The sequence below is a fragment of the Mycteria americana genome, chromosome 6 (genome assembly GCF_035582795.1).
Source record: "Mycteria americana isolate JAX WOST 10 ecotype Jacksonville Zoo and Gardens chromosome 6, USCA_MyAme_1.0, whole genome shotgun sequence".
Classification (NCBI taxonomy): domain Eukaryota; kingdom Metazoa; phylum Chordata; class Aves; order Ciconiiformes; family Ciconiidae; genus Mycteria; species Mycteria americana.
The window spans coordinates 16113533-16137669 of record NC_134370.1 but is presented as its reverse complement, the minus strand read 5'-3'; the positions used below and the strand labels follow the sequence as shown (position 1 = coordinate 16137669).

Here is a 24137-nt window from a genome sequence, read left to right as displayed (position 1 = left end):
CTGCAAGCCCCACTCATTATTATATTAGAAATACAACTGGTTTAGATAATACAAAAGGTCTGTGATTTACCAGGTTAACTTTTTTGCAGAGATGCAATGTCTTTCAAGCTATAAGAACTACGTGGATCCCACCAAACTGATACAAAGCCCCCTCATTTTTAAAGGAGGGGGAGGAAAGTGGCTACACCACTGTTACGAAGTAAGAAAGTTCAAAATACTACAGTAAGCAAAGATAGTGAGATCTGCCTAGAACTAAAAACCAAAGAAACCAACTTCACCCGCACAAGCTTTCCTTTCTAGCACATCTGTTTACTGCTACCTACCTAAAAGTAAGCAATGCAAAGTTGATGGGTGGGTGCGAGCGTACAGCAGAGCCACACAAACAGCCTGTACAGTTTGCTGGGTGCAGCGTGCTGATTTTTGGCTTCTCTTGGAAACTGGTAAGACTCTACTTGCTTTACAGTATTAGAAAGTGGGACACCTACAAGTGAAAAGACCCTGTGTCCCGATTAGAAAAATGAAAGAAAAGCAGCATGGACACTGTGCGCAGAATGATGGAGCCTCACTCTTCAACCATTACAACTTCTTTGGGAATTATGGAGAAGGAGAAAAGAAATGCCTGAAAAACACAATGCAGAGAGTAAGGAAGGAAGAACAGGAACCATGTTAATCAGAAGTAGCTGGATTCCCCTGCACTACAAACATTAATACTGTTTCATAATATTTCTTATTTTCCTTCCCAGAAGTCGCTGCCTAGTATCACTCTTTTCCCCACATTATTTTTTTCCCTTTACAAAAATACCAAATTTTCCTAAGACTGGTATTCAGATCTGACAGTCATTAATTCCAGTGTCTATTTTTAGAATGTACTTGAGAAAATTGCAATTTTATCAAACCACTAGGAAAAAAAAAAAGATCAAGTCAATCTTCTTAGCAATTACAGCAGCCAAATCTTTCAAATTATAATTTCTTGTTGGTAAGTGAATAAACTGAAAAATATTGGCACAAAAGAAACCCATGGATTAAAAAAAAAAAAAAAAAAAAAACCAAAAAGGAGCATTAGGAAATCAACACAGTATTTGATCTCTCCTCTTTTTTTTGCTGCTGAAAGCCACATGGCATGCATAGTATTTTTAACTGAGGAGTCTCATTTCAAATATATGCCGAGGAATCTTATTTCAAACATATACTAAAGAAGGAGGGGAGTAATAAAACAGGCAGTCCCTTCCTCTAATTTTATCTGTCTCCCTCCTGTTCTTTCCTTGATGCAGTGAAACTTTAAATCCAACACCAAACCCTGTCTCTCTCTCTCTCTCTCTCTCTTTTTTGTAAACAGTGATCAACATTTTCCTAAATGACCCCCGAAAGGACCTACTTCGAAACTACTCATTAGTAACAGCCACGTTTGCAATATTAACCTGGATGCGGCTGTTTATTAAGATCTTTTAAGGGGTTTAGAATGAAGACACACTGCCGGTGTACAGGGAGCACAGAAGGGGTAATTTAAAACCCATGTTTTTCCTCCCCCTCACCGAAAACATGCCCAGCATTGTGCAGCTGTGCTGCCAGCTTCATCACTCCCTCCATCTCCACTCTTGCTAATTAAAAGGTTGATCACAGAACAATGCTCTTCTCATTAATTTCGGCTTTCTGATTGGGCAGGATTCCCGCTCGCTCCGCCTGATCTTTTCCACACTGCTGAAGTTAATGTGACAGGAGCCCGAAGATGGATTACCCGCTGCCATATTGCCCATCACCTCCAATCAGCAGCTATCTGGGTAAACTGATTGTTCTAATTTGCTCTCATTATTTTTACAATATCAGGAGAAAATAACGCACACAGCTCACTGTCAAAGCTGTGAAAATCAGCCATTAGTTAAACCCAGACACTGAGTGGCTTTATTAGAAGCACTGCAGTTTATTGATGCAGCTTCAGTAAACTAAGATAATACCTGCCCCCTTTAAACACACTTTTTAGGTGTATTTATGTTGAAAGAAAATATTTATTAGGATACTTTTGGAAACACTCGCCGTCTCAGCCTGTTACCTTGACATACTGGCAGATAACGAAGATTAAGAACAATGGAAGCTTGACTTCCACAAAAAGAAGGGGAAAATATGCAGCGTTATCCGCACCGCAGCCTGCCTGCGCATCTCCGCTACTATTTTATGGTTTAAATAAAAATCATCTCAGTACTAATATGACAGGTGAATATGTAAATACACCCCAAAATCTCACGAAATATGGTACTACTGTAAAGGCAAACATGGTACAGGCGTAACTGTGTGAGATGTATGTACAAGGTCAACAATTTAGTTTGGGGTTTGGGTTTTTTTTTTTCTGAGCAAAGGAGCCCAGCATCAAAACACAGGGACTGAGAGCAGGAGCTCCAAACAATAAGGCAAACTGCTTTGTACGGCTGGGAACTATTTTTTCCCCTACGAAAAGGCATTGTGCTGCCACAACTTGGGAATGAGTCAGAGCAGAAATGTCACTCTACAGTGAAGCCTCACAGGATCCCATAGCTAAGAAATGAATAAAGTATTGTTAGCGGTATGAAGTCAGGCATTTTTATACTGCGGCAGTGGTAAGAACTACATTAAAAATCCTGGACCTCTGACAGTCTCTACGCTGTATATAAAGGGACCTACATTATTTTGCCTGCTGCCTATCTGCATCTTAGCAAAGGGAAATGCTAAATAGAGGGATTAACAGAAATATGATATCTTAAATCTTGCTAAACATAAACCTTAAACTAGTGTCTACGACGCTGTAACTCGCAATGCGCTCTAAGAGTGACAGGCAGAGCACAGCAGACTGATTTTACTTTTAAATAATATCTAAATTAGATTAGTTCTTTGTGTAGATCTGCATGAACCAGAGGGGACATTCATCATTGTGCCAAAAAAGTTAAATTCACCGGGGTACGCTCAAAGTGAATGGTTCTAGACCTACGTTTTATCTCTCAGACACATCATCAAGATGCTGTGCCAATATGCATGAAGCCAGCTAGGAGCTGCAAGAAAGACAACGGGAGAGTAACTGGATACCAGAAAAGGTTTAATTTTTCCCTTTGTAGATTATGAATTGCTTGGGACAGGATCTGTGGCTTCTCTGTGTTGTAAGTGCAGAGCATCCCTTTCAATACTTGAGCTTCTTTTTTAATATTTAAACGGCTTAAATATAAGGAAGGATATTCTCCTCCCTTCCCCTCCAAAACAGATGTAATTCCAGTTCCCCCCTCCTCCCCCCGCTGTAATTTAAAACGCTACAATGTTCATTACTGCTTTTTAATATTTTTAAATCCTCATCAGCTAGAGCCTTGTGTTTGGGGGCTGATTTTTCCTCCCTCCTAGAAAAGCCACCTCCCAGCTTTGTTTGGTATCTCTTTTGACCCTTGCAAATGGTTTTCTCTTGGAGGGGCGTGCCATGCTTTTCTCCTTAAAATTCCTGCACTGAAAGACTGCACCACACCACACTCCACAAAACGTGCTGATGGCACAAATTACAAGCCCCCAGCCGAACACTCCAGCCCCCACCATTCGGGCAGATTTATGTGGGCTCTTGCCGACGTTATTACAAGTCAGAGTTTATTGGGAAATTGTTACATTATGCGGAGTGTCTAACAAATTGCTTATGCTGCTATAATTGGATTACAACAGCCGCTTGCTCCCACCGGTAAGATTAGGCAAGTAGGACTCCTGCCGATCTCTGAGCGTTAGCAGTAATTTTATTTGCCTTGCCTCTCTCTTTCCTAACAACATGCCTCTTTCCCTGCCAGCTGTCTGCTGAAAAGGCACAGGCTTGTTCCTTGGCCCTAACAATGCAATTACAGCCCTGCAGATCGCACTGTTTGTGCATTAAGTACAGAGCCAAAACGAGGCGAATTGATCGTTTGACTTTTGGAGGAGCCATGTGATCTCTGCGTGCGGGTGATCCGGCATGCATCAGTGGGCAATGCTGCAGTACACGCCTGACGATGAACTCGCTCCACACTATTTCCCCTCCCCTGTCTGCTCCGAACAGCAAAGACGTTGGAGCCTACCCCACGTCAACCCCCATCGGTCTACAAAACCAGGCTCATTTTTAGCAGCTCTCTTGCTAGGCTAAACTCAGAACTCACTTTGCCTTCTGAAATGTGACACTTGACCACACCAATGCCTTCCCTGCAGTGGGCTACACTACGAAATGATTATTCCAGCATTTCACACCACAAGCTTTAGCACAAGAATTGGACGTATTTTTCAAACAACTTTTTCAGTCCTCAAACTGAAAACATACCTAGTTAATGTCATGTTAATAGTATTTGTATTCTCTAGCATCTGAGGGTGCTGCCACTGCAGGTGACTACTTAAGAAGCAAAGCTTGTCTTCACATTTGCCACCATTTACCACTAAAGCCACCGATGATTTGGATTCCAAACTGTTTCACGTTTCCAGCACAAAGGATTCCAAAGTACCTTGTAAGTGCAAATCCAATTTGTTTCGTAACTCTTATCCTGGTGAACACTCCTTACAAGCTTAATGCGACAGGACTTGAATGAAGACCTCAGGGCTGTAATTCTTTATGCACGGTATCAATCACCAAACCAGCAAACACTTGGGGTGGAACTACAGCATGTGACACTACACACAATACAGGTGCACAGGCATTTTGACTAAGGATGCCAGGTCAAGTTCTAAATTTTAAAAGATTTCCATTAAATCTCCACTGCCTGTATACTGAGAAGATCCCAGGATGATTCAGTTTAGAAGGGACCTCAGGAGTTCTCCAGCCCAAACTCCTGCTCAAAGCAGGGTGCATTATGAGGTTAGGCCAAGTAGCTTAGGGCTTCATCTAGCCTGGCCTTGAAAACCTCCAAGAATGGAGGCTGCAGAGCCTCCGCAAGCAATGTGTTCCAGCTGACTGTCATCACCATGAAAAAGTTTTTCTGTATAACCAGTCAAACCTGAGAAGGAGTTTCTAAGATCTGTGTGGGAGCCCTTCCAGTATTTACTGAACTCAACTTCACAGGTAATTCAATTTGCTTTCTCGAGATTCCAAACCCAGGGCTCCAAAAAGTAGAAACATCTCCATCAAGTTGATTGAACTTTGGAAATGATTCTTCATATCCATGATTCTTCATAAGATTTTGCGTATCACCTGACTGACCATGCTTACTGCAGAGCTTTGAGAACTGATCTCCAGAATACACTTAGAGACCCTCAGCTATAAAGCAATTTATGAGTTAACTATTATATTACTAATTCTTCAAAGTCTCTTTTGTATTTTAAAAAAACCCAGTGTCATTCTTTTTTAATTCGTGGCTTCGTTGACATGTGACGTCATTTTGGGTGGTAAGAGAAGCAGAAATGACAAGCACTCCACAGCATCGTGTAACTGAAGACTAAAGACGACTGTTTACATGTAGTTTAACACTCAAAAGAAACTCTGAACAGCTGAAATGCCTTATAAATAGCTCAGACCCAGAGGAAGTGCAAACGTCTGCATTGTGAATTGTAGATCTTAATTACAGACAATGGCTGGTACAGCAAGTAGCACAAAAAAAAAGTGAAACAGTTGCACTGTTCATGGTTGGCAATAATTCTTCAGAAAAATATTTACTATCAATCAGTTATGAGAAAAGGGACTCTGCGCTCATAAAACAGCACGTTGCTTCTCATACCAGGACCATTTTGCTTCAGCATAATCTGAATTTAAACAGCTTGTTTCCTGCGGATATAATTTTGGAAATAAATAAAACAAGTCTATCAAAATCTGGAGAATGTGTATGGTGGGGTGGGGGGAGCAGAAATATCACATTTCTTTCTCAGTCATTTGCGAAGAGGTTATTAGACCGAGGGGAAGCTAAAGCATAAAGATTGTCTTGACCTAAAAAAAAAAAATATAAAAAATGAGAAACTCGCAATTAAGATAAAAGTAGACATATTACTAAGCAAGGAAGATCACCAGTAGGTCAAAGCTTTTAGATAAACCTCTGATGCTGTTTTCTACTTGTGCTGTCTAAATACTGAGAATTCACAGTTTCAAAGCACCTTTTGAACATTAAGTTAAGCCAGCAACGTCCCTGCAGTACCCGCCATTCACACAACCCTCTTTACAGACAGAATACCTACAATAGAAGGGTAAAATGACATGCTTAAATCTCTATTAGCCAGTGGCCAAGGCAGCATTTATCCAGTTTGCAATGGCCTCAAAAAACTGTCATCCCAGAGAAAGGTATATCCAAGCCACAAAAGGGGACACCACAACCAAGGGGTTTGGAGCTGGAAGCATGTCCACTGACAGCCCCTCTGCATCACTACACAAAAGCTTAATACTAAAAATTAAGGTATGGAGGAATATACTTTCTCATTAAAACAGTGGAGGGAGTATCAGGAAACTGAATGTAGCTAGTCAAATAATATTTGTTCATGATTAAATGGCTCTAATTTCAATCTCAAGGACTGGAAAGGCTTCAAAAGCACTGGAAAACTATGCATTATCTGAAGATATACCGACTCAGTGGTATATCACAGCAGAACTCTGAGTTGGTTGCATTGTTCATGCAAAGTAAATGCAGGGACACTCTCAGGAAAGAGAAGCCATCAATCTGTGACATAAAGGGAGTTGAGAGTACAAGAGGGACACCCTTCAGATCAATTTGTCCTACTGCCAACTGGAACATCCAGCCTGGAACCTGAAATGTTTGTTTATTAAAGAGTACTCGTGGTTTCTCCTTTGAATTCATATAAAAATTCTGAGCTTAATGTTATTATTGTGCAGACTATTTTTATTCTAAAAATTCAGAAGTAGCGATGCAGAAAGAACTGACAAAGGAAGGTAGATTTCAATTACTAGCTACTTCCACCACTCCTTGCTTTAGCTGAATCATCTTTGAATGTAAAATGTGTAGCTATAGGTAAATAATAGTAGGCATCTTTGAAAGAAAATTTCACATAGCATACTTGAAGTGCCAAGCCCTGTTCTGTGTTTCCAGAACTGAGCAGAACATAGCTCTGTCCCCCTGTACACTATGAACAGCTTGCCGAGCAGGCACAACATCACTACATGCCTAAGAAGGACTTTTCATCCAAGGGTCAAGAAAGCATCATACAGTTAAATTTCACAATATTCTGCAAGGAGAGTATTATTCCTTATTATAAGGAGAGTATCACTTTTTGAAGAGGACCAAGAAAAGCCATCATGGCCACAGAGAATAAAATCACAGTGCTAAGAATAAAGGGTATGAACCCTTTCTAGATTCCTAGTTCAATACTGTAACCACTGCAGCATGCACATTTAGAAGTATGATGAACAGCAATCAGAGGTTCCCTAGAAGACATAACATGCTTAAAAGACCCTGAGAAGTCCCTTGGTTTGCTGGGACCTTAAAAAGCAGGTCTAGTTATCACATGTGGGTAGCAAGGCGTGGCCTGAAACAGAAGTCTACTTTTTCAAGTGTGGTGTGCTTGACTGTATTTTTCTTCCTCCATTTTCACTTATCTCTGATAAAGACAGAGGCAGAGAACCTCTCCCAGCTGCTGCTGAGTTCAGAACTAAGTAGAAACCTGGGGATGCTGTATGACATTTAGAAGGTGTCTTTGTGCTGTCTCTGGCAGGTATGCCATAGGGTGCCTATCTCCGGCACACTCCAGCAGGAAAGAATTCAATGTGCAAAATGAAACTGAGAACACTTCTTTATATAGCAGATACAGACGAACTGGAACTGACTGCAGGAGTTAATAAACAGTAAAGACCTATCTAATGATTACAGGAAATAGGTATTGACTGTAGAACTCCATGAGATCAGCTGTACACTAGTCTCTTGCTGGGAAAGAAAAGAGTACTTTGAATCAGAAGGATATTTCCATGATCCAGGGAAGTGCAAAATCTAATGGACTCCAGGTGAACAGCAAAATTCAAACCTAATACAGCCCACATTATGAAAGGGTGAAAAGGTAAGACCTCTGTCTGAAAACCGGAATATATATAATCCATCCAAGCAAAGACTCAGCCAAGGAGACTGGAGACACATCAGAGCATCCCCCACTGCACAGCAAATAGAAAGTGTGAAGGTCACCACAGAAAGTAAGTGGTTCTGGATGCAGAACAAAAAAGAAACTTGTTTGCACACCCAGGAGCATCACAAGAATCCTAGTGACATACCAGATGCCAGGGGATTTTTAACTGTGCCCCTCTCTAATTGAGGATGAAGCACACACCAACACCATTATCTGGCCTGAAGACACTGGCTTACAAAATATGGAACAAACAATAGGAACAGATGCTCATTTGGCCAGATTTCAATAAGCCTCATTAAAACCAAACACCCTGTCTTTGGATCTCAAGTTCATGCTACATTTCTACCTTATTTAAGCACCTAGTACCAGTTCCTGAGAAAGCTGTCCACTTGTGGTTGCACACCAGTAGTATCATAAAAAGAAATCCTCTCACAGACATTTTTTGGCTTCTACAGAGACAAGCAGGAGGATCTTATACATGTGTGTGTGTGTGTGTGTGTGTGTGTGTACATATATAAAAACACAATTAGAGATGGCATTTTCTTTTTAAAGACATTAGATTAAATACACGTCAGACCTTGAGTTGATCACTCAAATGCAATAGGCAAAAAGATGCCAAAAAAGTCATGGAAAACCTCCTGAGGGTGGAAGAAAACTGATGTTACAGATCACACAGGTGACATCTGTGCATCACAATATATAATTTTTAATTCAAGATCCCACCTCTTTAGTCAAACATGAGCACACTTGAAACAATTTCTACTGCTCCTTATTTGCTTCTACCCAAATGTGCCCAGGTCCCATCAGTGGAGTTTCAGAGGACAGAAAAGCACAGCTAAGAACAAAATACAAAGATTCATCAGAACATGATATTCTAGTTTTATTTTTAAATGCATGAATAAAACTAGATAATCCATAGGCTTGCAAAAGCCACTGAGCACCTTGCTGCACAGTCAGCATAACATTGTATGGAAGACCAGGCAGACAAGCTTTCCTAACAAACACAGACTTCCTTGAGTGGTCAAAAAGACAGTAGCCCTACACTACTCTCTGTACTTGAAAATGCATATATGTTTATTATAAACTTCTTTTCCCTCCATTTTAGAAAGAATGCCAGTTGTTAGATTGGTAAGTTACACCTGACTGTCCTGTACAGAAGCATACCTTCACAAGAGAGCTTGATAGATGGACAGTGCTTCACTCTGAAAAAAGATCTCAATATTGAGGGGAAACCGCACATCAAGGGAAACCGCACATCATTCTTTGAACAAACTTTAGAAACATCAAGCACACGATCAGCAAATGGCATTAATACAGTCTTAACAGAGCACAGTTTTCTTTTTTGCAAGTAGGTGCAGAATCAGAAATTCTGTTTTCGGAAAAAACATCGTCCCTTGCAGACTGACTGACACTTCGGACAAGCATGTGATAATGCTGACTGTGGCTCCCAGTCAGGGCTGATACTGCACTGCAGAATCAGAAAAGGTAAATCATGATTTCCAAAGTAATCCTTTTTGTCTTTCAACAATGCCAGTTTAAAAAAAAACCCTGAAACCCCTTTTCCAAAAGTGCTGCAGATAAAGAAACCCACAGTTATACTTTCCAGTATTCACCCTCTTGACAAAACATTTCAAAGTCCAAGGCTGTAAGACACATCAATCATGGAAGATAAAACTCGCCATGTGGATAAGGCTAGGAGAAAGCCTCTGAACTCCTTAAATCCCATTTGAGCCCTTCACCTAGGGAACATTTAACAGTTGTGCCATTTGCCTATACCATCACTGAGCCATCTGCATTTAGCTAACTGGATTTATAAATGCTTCAACACTTCTGGAATTTGAAAGACAAGCTTTCTTAGAAACTATTTCCTTTTGGTTTGTAGCTGGGAAGGCAAAGGAAAGGAGTACAATAGCCAGGCAAGCTAGTACTAGGGGAAATAGATCCCCAGAAAAGTCCATATATATATATTTATATATATAAATATAACATTCAACATTTTTATATATATAATATATATGTATGTGTGTATATACATGCATGTATACATGTATATATATGTGTTTTTTCATATATATATATGAGATGGCAGATTGTCCTACAGCCTATATACATATATATATATTGTCCTACAGCAGATAGAGACACAATACTTTAAAACATATGCTTTTTCAGCTCCAAGGTGATGCTTCAAATTCATCCTCAATAACATGAAACAAGCCTTGCTGTTCCTGCTTTGAGCCCTACCCACATCTCTTACCATGATCCCACTGAAACATAGTTTTAGGAGACTTTATTATTTGGGGCATTAGGATGTTAAAGGTATGTTATTTCAGTTAAAAGAGGCATCATGTAAATTAGCTGGAGTTCTTGCACATCCTTCCTCCTTAGTAAGATGACCAGGTCAAACAAGATGCTATAAAGCAGATGGGGTTGAATGGGTTTACTCTAGCTAGCTTGCTGTGAGCTGCTTCATGGCATCAGAATGATGCTGTATGCCGATACAATTCAGTCAGAGCTGCTCTGGTGCCTTGTTCAAACAGTTTTACCTACTTTGTATCATAAAGCGCCTGAGGAAGCAGTGTGTGATACCAGTTGTCTTAAGCTAAGAATGGAGGTGTCGGCATTAAATATTAGCACTTCGTACCAAGATTGGTAGCTTCTCTCAGAAGTGCTTCTCCACTGGAAGGTAACCTGGCATGTCAAGCACAGTTTCTGAGCGCTAAGCCACCTGCAAGCACCATGACAAACTTTTATGATGGCCAATTCCCTGACAGGAAACAAAAGTAATGGGACATCCAAATTTCACCAGCAAAATCCCAGCAAAGATTTAGCTGGGAAATTATCTTAAAGGTCAATACAAAAGCGGGCCCCGAAGGGACAAGGCACCTTTAACAACCATTCAAAGTATGAAAAAAAAGGACTTCAAGAAGATCAAGGAATAAATAACTGAAAGAGAAAACAGGCTTTTGAGTGGTCAGGTTTGCAGTGACAGAGAAGCAACAAAATGCCAGCTGGTTTCGGTAACAGATGGCTGCGTGCACTGATCTGTCCTGCATGCCCATTCCAAACTTCCTTTCAGTGGAAACACGAAGCTTACACAAGGCTAAATGCATCCTTCGTGCAGCCTTTCTATACGTATTGCATCACGGTTCAAATGTTTTCCATTCACGAACAGCCCTACATGTATGCTATTTCACTCTAGTTACGCTGAATTTTAAGAGAAGAGGGTGGCTAATGGCACCTCATCTTTTCCAATCACATCTACTACAATTCTCAAGGAATGACTTTTCTCTGACGGGCTAACATATCCATTTTCTTACCATTCTGACTGCCGTATCTCCCTCCTCCCTTTCCCTTAAATACAGCATTCACTGTATTTTAATTGAAAGGTCTTTCTTTTTGCACCTCCCCTCTGGTAGCTAAGAAAGGGAACCATGATACAAAGAGCTCTCATGCAGTATTTTTAGCATATATCTGGACATTTATCATTTGAAGTTGCCACAGCTAATTACATGGCAGGCATAGGTCATCCCGCTGGAAAAGCCTATTACTTGTATAGCAGAATGAACCCTTCAATCCTAGATAGCTCAGGACTCAAGCAATCATTTCCAACAGAGAAAAACAGCAAGTCTGAAAACTCTACACTGAAGGACAGAAAAGCCTACCCAAAGTACTTGCTTTCTGTGTAAATATTTTTTTCTAACTAATTTTTAACAAGAACTTCTCTTTGATTAACAATGAACAATCTGCTAAAAACCCCTCAAAACCAAAGCCGTTCTCTTACTTACTTTGGCCACACAATTTTCAGTCTTCATAGCAGTGCTTCCTAGACATACTGTTTCCTGGTTTAAGCACAGTCTGGCACAGCTGTTGTAGGTCTGCAGAAAGATTAAAATGGTTATGAATAGAAGAACACTATTTTCTTTCAGGCACCACATTTTTGGCACAGGAACCCACAACAACTCTACTACATTTCTTTTTTCCTAAGGTGTAAACATTTCGAACCAAAATAAACTAGTTTACAGCAAAAGCCTATGTTGAGGGCATGCACGTCCTTTGAGAAGCTATGTACAATTTTATAGTTCTGAGATACAAAGAAAACCAAGATTTTTCTCTTCTTTTCCTTTGAAAAAGGAAAAAAATATCTCAGTTGTTCAGTCTTTCACAAAATGCTGCATAACTGACCAACTAAAACAAGGTAATATCTATATGCTAGTTATCACAGTGTATGTCAAATGTTAATAAACATCCCCTGTCTTTATCAGGTAAAAATACATGGGGACAGTACGAAGGTTATAATCAGAAGGGATCAAATGCAGACCACATCTCACTTGTTGTATTTCATCTTCCCAATTTTGGAAAACTTTTTCTTTTAAAGTAGAATGCCTTTTTTCTTTAACTCATACACTGTCCTGCACAGGGGACCCTCAGCTGAGGCTACAGACTTTGGAGTCTTTGCAGAACACATTACTCGTAGTGTCTCCCTTTTTTAAGGGCAGCACATGAACAGTACTTATGAAGTGTGCTTAAAATTATACTTTGTTTGATTTGACTATTTACACTAAGACACCTGAAGAACTCGGGAGTTTCTAACAGAGGCTTCCCCCCCTGCAACTTTCAACACCTTTTAATTACTACTTGATTAAGCTCACATTTTCTAGTAGTAGTAGGAGTATAGTAGCGCCTAAGAGCTCCAGTATTGGATTAAAACCCTAGCGCCTGTCACCATTTACAGAAAACTGCTCCCAAGCAAAAGTGGCAGCCCAAAAGCAAGCACAAACTTGCTTTGTTGCAAGAGTAGTAAGTGGACCACAGAGAAGATGTTGCTACCTCAAATAGTTATGTGGGGAAAACCCAAGAAGCATGTTGAAAGAGAATGAAATTAAACTTGCTACAAAGACATTTCCAAGAGCACTTAAGTAAAACATACTAACATTCACGATATTTTTAAGATTGCCTTAAGGGGGCGACGCACAAAGATTTGTAGTGAAGTGCCTGTCAGTTCTCTCCCTGTAATATTTGCTGGCAATCTCTGAAGATCCTTCTTTCAGGGCTTGCTATGGATTTCTATTTGTTTGATTTGAAACTAATTCAACCCCAAACCTGCCATAGGTTACAAAACCTGTGGGTACCACTGGCATGCTAAGGGCTCCTAAACCTCTCCCTCTGCTCCAAAGCTACGTCATCAGAGCCAGATTCCCTCAGAGCTACGCAGCAAACAAACGATCTCCCTTTTTTGCCCCTCTGCCACAGGCCTGACTCTGCGCAAGATGCAGGCAGTAGCAACATGCAAACTAGCAGAGGAACACATTGGAAAGGACGTCAGAGGCAAGAATGCAAAGAGATCAAAAAGGGGTTATGCTGAGCGACAGGAGATACATCCCAAACCCAGTGTTCCTAACAGTTTCCAGCTCAGGAGGACGGTAAGCACCAACTGATGGGAACTGAGTGTTCACAATCAGTTTATAACATTATTCACCTAAGTTCTTATGATCGTCATTAAACACTCCCTACTGCCCACCATGGGAAATCAGTATACTAGCTCAGGTGGATCTGTACTGGTCCAGCACAGTACAGACACTCTTGTGGAAGTTCAGGAAATCGGAGTCCTTTCCACCTTACTTCTTTACAGACCCCATTTAAACTTCATCATGAAACAGAAACGAAAAGGAGCACAGAAGCCCTATCTTCTCCATCGCTTTAGCAGTTCACGTTTTATTTCTCAGTGAGCTCTCTAACCAGAAAACAACCAGTGACAGACAGGAATGCAGAATATCCTGGCTCCAGGAGATCTCCTTACAAGTTATAACATCAATATCTGCTGCGACTAGCAGCCAGCTAGCAATTTCTGACTCTGGATCCAGAAGGAGAAACTGAAAAATTCAAACACACAAATCGTTTCAAAGTGCCATGCAGATGAACAGAGTGCATCTTTCAGCAGGAGAGGTTCAGATTCAAACTGGGATTAGGCCATAAGCAAACAGAAGTCTGATGGACTCAACTTAGCCTCTTGCAAATATTTGCCAACATCATAAAACCATCACTCTGGTATGCACAGCACTTTCTCCTCAGAAGAAAGATCAGAATGGCATAAACTATTATAAATCGCGGCTTAGATGCAGTGGCCCAACTGGTGGACAGAAAGTTGACACCATCTGCTTTGCACTGACCTTCAGGCAATACCATGCAAACCTCACTTTATGGGCATCATTTTAGATAAATTCAACCAGATTCTGAAGGTGAAAAACCATAAAGAGTTGATAAGATTCTTTGTTTGTTGATTACATTTGTGTAATTTAACCCATTTATCATAAATCTGTGATTTCTTTCATTTACAATTTAATTCCTAAAATTCCAGTAGCAGTATTTCTGCACAACTTATCTGCTACATACTGTAAATTTTATGAGGAGACCTGACTCAAAGAAAGCTACTAACTCCACTTCGCAGATGAAAAGTTCAGCCACAAAAACATTCACTGGAAGCAACAGGGAAGCCTGTGGCTCCATGAACTGAAGCATGAACCAAACTCAGATCTTGTCAGTCTTTTTCCTCCCTAGACAGGTATGCACAAACCTTGGTAGCAGGCCAGCTTTTCAAAAGCCGGGCTTACAACAGGCTTTCTCTCACATTTGCAAATGGGAAAGAGCAGACAATCCAAATACACAATGTGAAATACTAAATGCTAAATCTGAAAACCCTAGAACTTTCTGAGAAGGAAGGAAGCTCACTGTGCCACTATTCAAAGGTTGTGGGTATGTCAGAATGTAGATACAAATAATTATTCCAATGTATTGCTTAATTTTTATTATTTTCATCCACACAGCACATCTTAGTGTGAACAGCACCAACTGAATTTCCAGCATAACTTGTTCATCAAATCCCACAATACCAGGACTAGTGACACTTGATGGAACTAGTATAGTACAAATTTAAAGCAGATAAAATGAAACACTCCTTCACACAGCAGGCAGTGAACTTCTGGAGCTTGCTGCCCCAGGACACCATGGAGCAAAACAACATCAGCAAGTGGAAAAAGGGATTAAATAAACTCATGAACAGCAGATATCTTGGCAGAGCTATCCCCCAGGCATCCCTAGTGCAACAGCAGTAGATGCTGCAGGAGCAGGAGGTGAATGGAGCACAGAGAGCGGCCAGACCCGTTTGCTCTCATTCAACAGCATCTTCCACTGACAGTGCTGGAGTCAGCACTGCATGACCAGACACTGGGTCCAACTGACCTGGGCATTCCCATGCTCTCAATACCTCTCTGCCCTTTCACAACATGCCAACAATACTTAAATCCCTCCTTCCCAACCTTTTCAGCCACAGAAAGGAGACAAGAACATGCTTTTACTGTGAGAATCAACTTTTACACAGTAATTTTATTTCGTAAAGATCTACTTAAGTGCCAAATTACCTGATGACCATTTAGTCCTTCAGCAGCTCTTTGTTTCTCAATAAAAGTAGTGTGGGGAAAAAAAAAAATTAAAAGGAGTACGTATAATGGATTCAACCCATCAGGATGTAGATTTGAGAATAAAACATACAGTGATCTCCAGTTCAACGTCCATTACTACGTTTGCAAAGTTACAAAGTTCTTCTGTTCTTATTTTCACATTCTCACAGAAGAATGTATTATTAGCCTTGTGGGATGAATAAAAAGGGTAAAGAAGATTCATCTGCATGTTCTACAATATGTTTAAAAAGGTTTCAAGCAAAAACACAGACGAAAGCCTACTTCTCCCTTAAAGTCCAAGGGGAAAAAGAGGTAATGTCACTCTACTTAACAGGTCTCAACGGAAACGTATTGATAATGTTGCAAAGAAGCTGCATCTGGCTCGTGAAGTCAAGTCATGAGAAGCTGGGAGAATATATTGTGAAGGTAGTACTATATGGCTGCCCTCTTCTAACGTTCCTCCATAGGCAGCCGTTGCTGGCTGTTGTGAGACACAAGATTACTGCTGGACATGGAGATTTGATTTCATCTGGTATTGTATTGGTGTTCATATGCTAAGAGTTACTAGTGAATGGATCTAACTGAAAGTAGAATGAATGTCACATCATCAAGTAATAATGCAGAACCCTACATTTCAGGTGAAACATTTGATGGTGTCTCATGCTGCACTGCAACATCGAAGTACCTCCTTTTGTTCATTCTGATGCCTATGGGAACATTGACTAACCTGGAAGAAAACCAAGGAAATCAAAACCAGAACCAAGCCTCAGAAAAGCGAATTTCTCAACCTCACCTTTAAAGCTCAATCTTTTTATGAATCTTATCTAATTTGCACCAAAACTGTTCAAGTTTCTCCTCACCTTTCATCAAGACAAGAGATTTCTTCGCCAAGGAAAAGCAGTTTGAAATGGTAGCCTGGTTCAACACCACAGGCAGATAGCTTTGCGTTGGAGTGCTTTAATATGTTTTTATATTGCATATAAAGCATGCAAACATAAACCAGTTTGTTGAAAACTACCCTCTTTGTGGAAGCTGGCTGTAATTCTGAACAAGTTTTCAATTTTCACACTGCTGCTAGGGTAAAACATTTTAAAGAGTTTAATTTTTACAGTGGCTTCAATGACACGAGATTATCTAACAAAGTAATGGTTAATCAATAGAGGGCTTAGTTGTCAGGTGAAACATATAACACACTAAAAGGGATTGATTGCAAGGCTCCTCCTTATTTACTGGGAGGTATATATTTAAAATGACACAAACTTGTTACCAAGCTGCATTCCTTTAACCTTGCAAAAGCCGTTTGAGAACAGTGTTAAGCAGCCCTAGCACAAAACAAGCTCTAATGAAAAAAAAAAAACAAACCCCACCCTACAAATATATGGCAGCACCAAATCATGTCAGAAGCAGGGGAACCACAAAGCTGTATTCACTCTCAGCCAAAGGCTTAAAATGCCACAGAGATGCTAGACTATGGTTCACTAAAGATAGAGCTGTATCTGATCTCATTCTGTAGGTGTCTTTAGTTACATTTTTCTTTTTAAAGAAAGTATGATCCTGCTCTTTGACATAAACACATAAACATTTCTACTCTTGTCCGCGTAGCTCTGGATGAACACTGAATGCCAACCTGAAGCCTCAAATCCCAGGCAGAACTCTGTGTGTGTGTGCGTGCAGCTTTTCCGCCATCTGAAATCCATTTCTTTGGCCATTTATTCCGAGAATCCCCAGTCCCTGAACAAAACTCCACTTTTTAATAGAAGCTGCAACCCAGGAGTTCAATAAGATTTCCCCCCCAATAGTTAATAATTACATGATTTATCAGAGAAAGATAACACTAATAAAAACACAGCAAAAAGACAAAACCCGTACCCTCCATTCAAGTCATTTTCAGGGAAAAGATTATTAAACTGTTCTTTTTGAACAAGGGCTTTTGTAGCTAAGCACAAATTGCCAAACAGTTAGAAAAAAAGTTATTAGACTCAGAAGAATTCAGCAGAAGTGGGAAGTTATATAAACAAATCACTCCAGCAGATTTGGAAAGATCGCTTTCATCTTACTTAGAGTCTTAGGAGACTTGCATTAATTACTCTTTAAAGGTCTTTCACATGGACTATTTAAAATAAATGCAATTTATTTATTTATTTCAAATGAGGTGCTGCTTCTGAAAGAATTAAGTAATCTCAACAAATTTAAAAACGTTTTTATGAACAGGTAATTAAAAAGAAGACTAGAATTAAGTCAAGCTGTAAGACATTACCCAGGATTCGCCACGATTATTTTCTTAAGACAAAATTTTTGTCATCCCTAGCCCAGCCTTGGGAAGGGTAGTCTCCACGGAAAGTCGTAAGACAAAATAAAGACTAGCCAAACAAAAAACTAGATCATTACAGGATTTTCCCTAAAGCACAGTTTGTCATATTGCAATTACACCTTGCCGACTGTGAAAGCCAGAGTCCTTAATATTGCCACTAGAGGGAAGACGTGTCTCAACACATGGCAATGGTAGTTGGGGAGTGGGTTTTCTTGAGCAATTACCATAACAAAGCTCCCTTGGCTGTGTGTACCTTCTAATTACTCAGTACAATTAAAATGACTTACCTAAAACAAACAGGAAAAAAAAAAGGCCCCTAAAACAAAAAACCTCAAGACAATACAAACAAAAAGCCTTACTCCAATCTGCCTGTTATCTGAAATTACATTAAAGCTGAAGATCTTTTTTCCTCGTCCATCAATGCGGGGGGAGGGGGGACACGGGACACACAAAAAAAGAGTATGCCACAATGCCCAAACACCACGGGGTTGTTCAGCAATGTAAAAGCATTAAAACAAACAAAAACAAAGAGCAAGGAGAACTAGATCTCTTGTTAAAGAAAAGAAGTTAAAAAAAAAGGAAATGTCGTGGTATTTAGCCATCTGGTAGCTGCTTGAAAACAAATTGTCCTCAAAAGAGCAGAAATACAGTATGTCTTCTCTCAGTTCACTGGCTTATGAATCAGATTTTTTTTTCTTTTTTTTTTTCTTTTAAAAATACAGGCATGGTAATGTTAAGACTTCTGTGCCGCTGCTGCTTTCACTTCCCCCTTGTCCCACTGTGCAAAGGTAACTATGGTCATCCCAGTCAGACCCAGTTATTCCAACTTGGATGCATTATTCACAGTCTTTTGGGATACATCTTGTTGGGCCCATTGTTCAAAATCCCTCAGGATTCTTTTTTCCTGACAGCTACTTGCTGATTTTTAAACCCTTAAATCTTTCATTTTATAAGGCACGTCATTAGGGGATGATGGCAGCCAAGTGATTTTTCTTTCCATTGACAATTTGTGACATTTTTCCAGCAGCGTGCAAGGTGTTGAAAACCTGGCAGCTGTTACCTCCCGGGATGAAGATCCTTTTTTATCCTCCCTTGACAGTTTAACTCAATGGGTCAGCACCTTTAAAGACTGCAAAGTACCACTGAAGTGGATGGAGGCTTGAATTACTGCTCCCTCCCTAATCAATGTAAACCCTCACTGCAGGTGAAACTCTTCATCTATAGAGGTGCATGGGGGAGGAAAATGTAATGCCCTGAGCCAGATGGTTTTCATCTTGTTTTTTAAAGAAGAAAGGAACAAGCTAACAAGGGGACAGCTACTTTGTTAGATTCTTGGCCTCTCTCATGGCTTTGGATCCCCAGGGTTCCAGCCACACAAGAGAAAGAATACAGAAAAACATAAACACTTAAAGAAATATAACTAGGGGGCTGGCAACACGCTGCTTTCAAAGAGTTGAGAGCCCTGTTCAGCGCTTTATTTATCACTGCCCACGTTCTTCGGATGGTAAGTGGACATGGACACAAAGGGCAGGGGGGAGCAGACAACACTTGCAATTTACTCAATTACAGAGGAATGCAGAAATGCAGCGGGGTGACAGATTCCTGTTAGCACTAATGCTGAAAGAGCCCAGTGGCCTTTCTGCCACAAGGCAGCATTCCCATTGTAACTTAGACTCTGGCACAACCTGCCTTGGCTAGTTTTTTAACATGCATTAAGTGTCACAGAGGAATGGAAATTATTTGTTGTTGTTGTTGTTTGAGAATAAAGAAAAAAAAATTAAACAGAAAGAATAATCTTAAAAGTAAGACTAAAGATGTACTTCTAGCAATTTCAGGAGGCTTTTCAGCTAGCAACTCCTTACTAGCAAGCATTAATAGCATAAAAGAAGAGGTAACCAGGATAACTTTACAGACCAGGTACATCCTGCCTCAGCCAGCTCTCCAACAGAAGCCAAATTTCAAGTGCAGCATCTTCCCCAGAGGGAGGGAGCTGAAGAATTCTCACTTCCCTCCACCCCACACACACCCCCAGTCGAAAAGAGGGCTTCAACTTTGCACTGCAGAAATACTTTTGTGGAGGAGAAATATGCCTGGAGAGGAGCCTTAAGCAGCAGGATGGGGCTACCAGCTGGAAGTAAACGGTTGACGGTTACTACTTTTTGTCTTTCCTTAGCCCTACCTTCTTTAATGGCTTTCTGCTTCTTACGGTTTGCTTATGTATTGGTTTTAAACTCTTAAGATTAGACTGTGCCTATTTTAACTTTGAAATAGCGCCTAGAGCATGTTTTAGATGCTACATGTCACTTACAAAATTATCTCAAATCCGTAAGAGTGAATTGAGGTAATGTTCTGTGCCAAAATGGTAAGAGGGAAAATTCTTGAAAATGCTAAGGGGCCTGTTTGAATGGGGTAACAGACAGGGATTTTTTCCCCCGGACTTCCATCTGGAACCTTACAGAAAGACAGCAGAGTCCAACATGAGGATTGCAGGAGGTACGGTGTGGCAGCCTTGCTGCTGCCAGCATTTCCCCACAAGGCACCTTCGCCATAGACAAACCACAGCAGCAAAAGGCACTTCATTATTGCTCCACTGAAGAGAAGGGAGGGAGGATTTTAAACAACCTGCATTGTGCCTGTCTTCTTTAAAAACCAGCGGGGTAATCAAGTTCAGGGCAGCCCCGGACAGCTGCCCTGTGACCTATTCATGCTGACCCCCACTATTCATCACTTTCCTTAGGACTATGAGGGCAAGCTCCCAGGGAGTGACCACCACAATAGACAGATACGAGCCAACAATAATACGGTTCCTGCAAAAAAAACAGATGGCACCGCAATAAATTTACAAATCTGCATTCATGGCTCTGTTAAAAACACCCAGAAGCTAAAAGGCTGGAGGGGCCCCCAGAGAGCTTCCCCTTCCCAGTTTCTAAAGGCCAGCTCTCTCCCCAAGACTATTGAGCTCATGTTCTCCATAAATGAAGAATGGAGACATAGCCCTTAAAATAACAAATGTCTGACCTAATCAATCTAGTGTTTGGGTCTAACGCTAAATGATAGGCACTGAAAACTAATTATGTTTTTTGGCAAGGAAGTTGAATTAAAATGGAAACACACAGGTTAAAAAGGCACTGAAGCATTTGCGAGTCCCTTTGAAAGGGCGGCACACACACACACACACACACACACACACACACTCTCTCTCTCTCTCTCACACCCAGGGCTTGAAACAGGAACCTGATTCAATAACTCATGCATTTATTTTTAAAATGAATCAGATTAGTCCCATGTGTGACCTGCCGGTCCATCTGTATGAGCTGGACTTAATGGGCACTCTTCTCACGCTTACTTCAGTTTGAAGTATGAGAGAGATAAATTTAGTTTAATTTTCAACAGATCAAGCTATCCATTTTCCAAATGGACCATCTGGATCAGCCTATTAAAATTAATTTATAACTTTGCAGTGTGAAAATTCGTTTGTTAGCTTAAATAAAGTTGCCAGAAACTTTTGCCACTTGTCATTGTTTTTTCTGAAGTCTGTTTTCATACTATGATTTTCAGTTTACCCCTTCAAAATTTGATTTTGTCAGATCAAGCACTCAACAAGAACTGAACATTTGCATCCTTACTTCAAAGTCTGTCATAGCTTAGAACTTTTCACTGTTCCAGCTAACAGTGTCAAGTTCATTGCCTTTTTCTGTTTCCTTTCCCAGTGCCAATCTCCATGTCTCTTCTGCCTTGCTGCCCCTCATGCACCTAAGAGTGGCCGTGGCTCCCACTTCCAGCACGCCAAGAACACAGCTCCACTTGTCGAGACTTCTGAAGACACCCTTCTCCAAAAACCATTTTAATCAACAGAAGAATGATATTTCTTCTAGTAAGAGGTCCATAGCACTGAGCAATGGGTGTCTTCAGCCCCTGCTTACAACTTCAGATGCTTAAGTAACCATTACACCTCCTTATTACATCCACCTTCTGGTATGTCTGTTCCACAAACCCACCTGAGAAAACATTTATGGCTAAGGCTGCATACCAGCACCATAAACAAGGCAAGAAAAGGTAATGCACCTTTACTTAAACTTGTCAGCAGCTGAACATGTCAAGACATCATACTTCCCCTGAAGTGGTCTGGTGCATCTCATTAATTTTCTAAAACTAATCAAAAAGTACTAAAAATATGGACACTTTCACTGGAAAGACCATTTAAGTAAACAGACTTCTCCTCTACCCACACACACACATTCAATTCCTCTGTGCATGTAGGTCCATGTTCCCCAATAATGAGATTTTAACAGTGGTGTCTTAAGGGAGGGACAGAAAATATGAAAGTGTACACTCAATATTTACCAAGTTAGCATCTTTCCACTACAGTGGAAAGCACTTTTTGTGTATTACTGCTTTGACAGCATTTGCAGGTCAGATCTTTTTGGTTTTACGAAGTATGGATAGATGTAAGACAGGGTAGCCACTCTGCATACCTTCCTGCAGGAGATGCCGATCTTTGCAATACGTATCACTCTACTCATTGATTATGAATAGATGGGCACATGGCTGCATATGTGTCTGATTTCCGCACCTGGAGTCGGAAAACTTCCCATTGCTTCTTCTCCATCACTAATAGAGAAGAGGAGCAATCTGAGCTTCCAAAATGCTCAGACAGCTTTATTTATGCCTACATAAAGAACCAAAATTCCTTCTACAACAGGCACAAAATCGTGGTCGACCACCTCCTATGATCTAGACAAGAGGGCACTTGCTTTAAGACTAAGACTACATCTTGAACTTGTCCACAAAAACTGTTCTCAACCCAAAAGGCTCCAGATAGCAATCAGAAGACTCAAGGATTTTGTCCTGCACGTCACTGTAAAGACTGGACACAAAGATGGAGATTGATAGAACATCTCGACAATATCCTGAAACACAGCTAACCATCTTCGACGTAAACAATGTCCATGTGAATTATTTCCAGTATGAAATATTTGGACTGTACAAGTGTTTTTTTAGGTGTATTCTTGATATCTGGTCACCTTGGTTATGATGAATTGTGGGCCTGTGGGAAAGACAGCTTTCCCTGAACACTAAGAATACTTCTGCAGATTGAAATATAATGAAAGGGAAACTCAACTCTAGAAAACGTACCTTCTTGATCTGTATAATAACTGCTTGTGAATATTTGTCTCCTCCTTAATCAATAATCGTGAGGAAGGACTCACTGCGATGACAAGGCACACAAAACAGGTAACTCATGTTCCTTTTGACTTAACATCTCTTACTATGAACCTTTTCTTGGTGAAGAGACATACAATACACCTTTTCTTGTTGAACCTGAAAGCTTGCCATCAATAACTCTAAGATGAAAAAAACAGTTTTCTGATGTGCTGGGGACCTTTTTGGCTATTCTGGGGATACACAGTAGGGACCTAGTAGCTTTGCCCTCTTCCTCTAGCTCTCGTTGTTTGTTGCTGAATGCCGGAAACATTTTAAGTTTGGTGTAACATATTTAATCAATTCTACAAGGTAATCTTTCTCAGCAATATCTGGGACCTCACTCATTATCCTAGCATATTGCCTCTTGTCTGAAAGACATACATGGACTACATCTGTTAGATGGACCTGTCTTAGCCACATGTAGTCCTTCACATGACACCTACTCCCACAAAATCAAATACTCCTAACACAATACATTATTAAAGAAAGAAAAAAAAAACCACAACACACACCCCCCCCCAACTCAGAGCACAAGCACACAATATCAAAAAGATATTTCTTCCTTTTACTATGGTTCTGACCCACAATTTCTCTTGGAAATAGCAGCAGTGGGACAGTGTTCCTCTCCCTCTGCCTGAGACTACTGCTCCTGTGGTTGAGATGCAGAAGGAAATGTACCGATTCCTCAGCTGTTGCAATGTATGGCCTGGGGTATTCACTTAAGTCACGTTCATGAATGGTATTACTCTGATACACTAGGCAGCAACCTTGGGCAGCTGAGGCACGGACATATTTTTGCTTCTGCTGCCTGAAGGTTGCAGTGGGGAAAAAGAGCAAGGTGAAAAAGGATCTGAAATCACTAAATCCAACTTAAATCCCCCAGAAATCACAAGCCAGACTCCCTCTGTTGACCATAGGGATTAAAAAAAGTGATTCTTTTGAATTGGTAAGAAATTTGCTTTACTATATATAAACGGCAAAGAGATTATGTTTTATCAGACCACCCTTTCTCCTTTCTACCCATTAGTAATTTATACGAGTGTAGAAGAAACAAGAACAGGTCATTTTTCAGGTTATTAACCTGGACATCACCTCCAAGAAAATTTACCTTCAAGGGCAATGAAAAGCTTAATTGTTGTAGAACACTCTGAGACTCTTGA

At 40.4% G+C, this 24137-nt stretch overlaps 1 protein-coding gene across 14 annotated transcripts in view; it reads right to left on the bottom strand.

Annotated features, from left to right (window-relative positions):
* Positions 1-24137, bottom strand: part of BTRC (beta-transducin repeat containing E3 ubiquitin protein ligase) — a 118862-nt gene that overhangs the window by 44974 nt on the left and 49751 nt on the right. For 10 of the 14 annotated variants that reach the window (XM_075504676.1, XM_075504677.1, XM_075504680.1 and 7 more), the window contains one exon: positions 11793-11882. The exons of the other annotated variants lie outside the window; for them this stretch is intronic. In XM_075504676.1, the coding sequence (XP_075360791.1) occupies positions 11793-11882 (90 nt within the window). The remainder of the gene's footprint in view (positions 1-11792; positions 11883-24137) is intronic. 14 annotated transcript variants of the gene reach the window in all.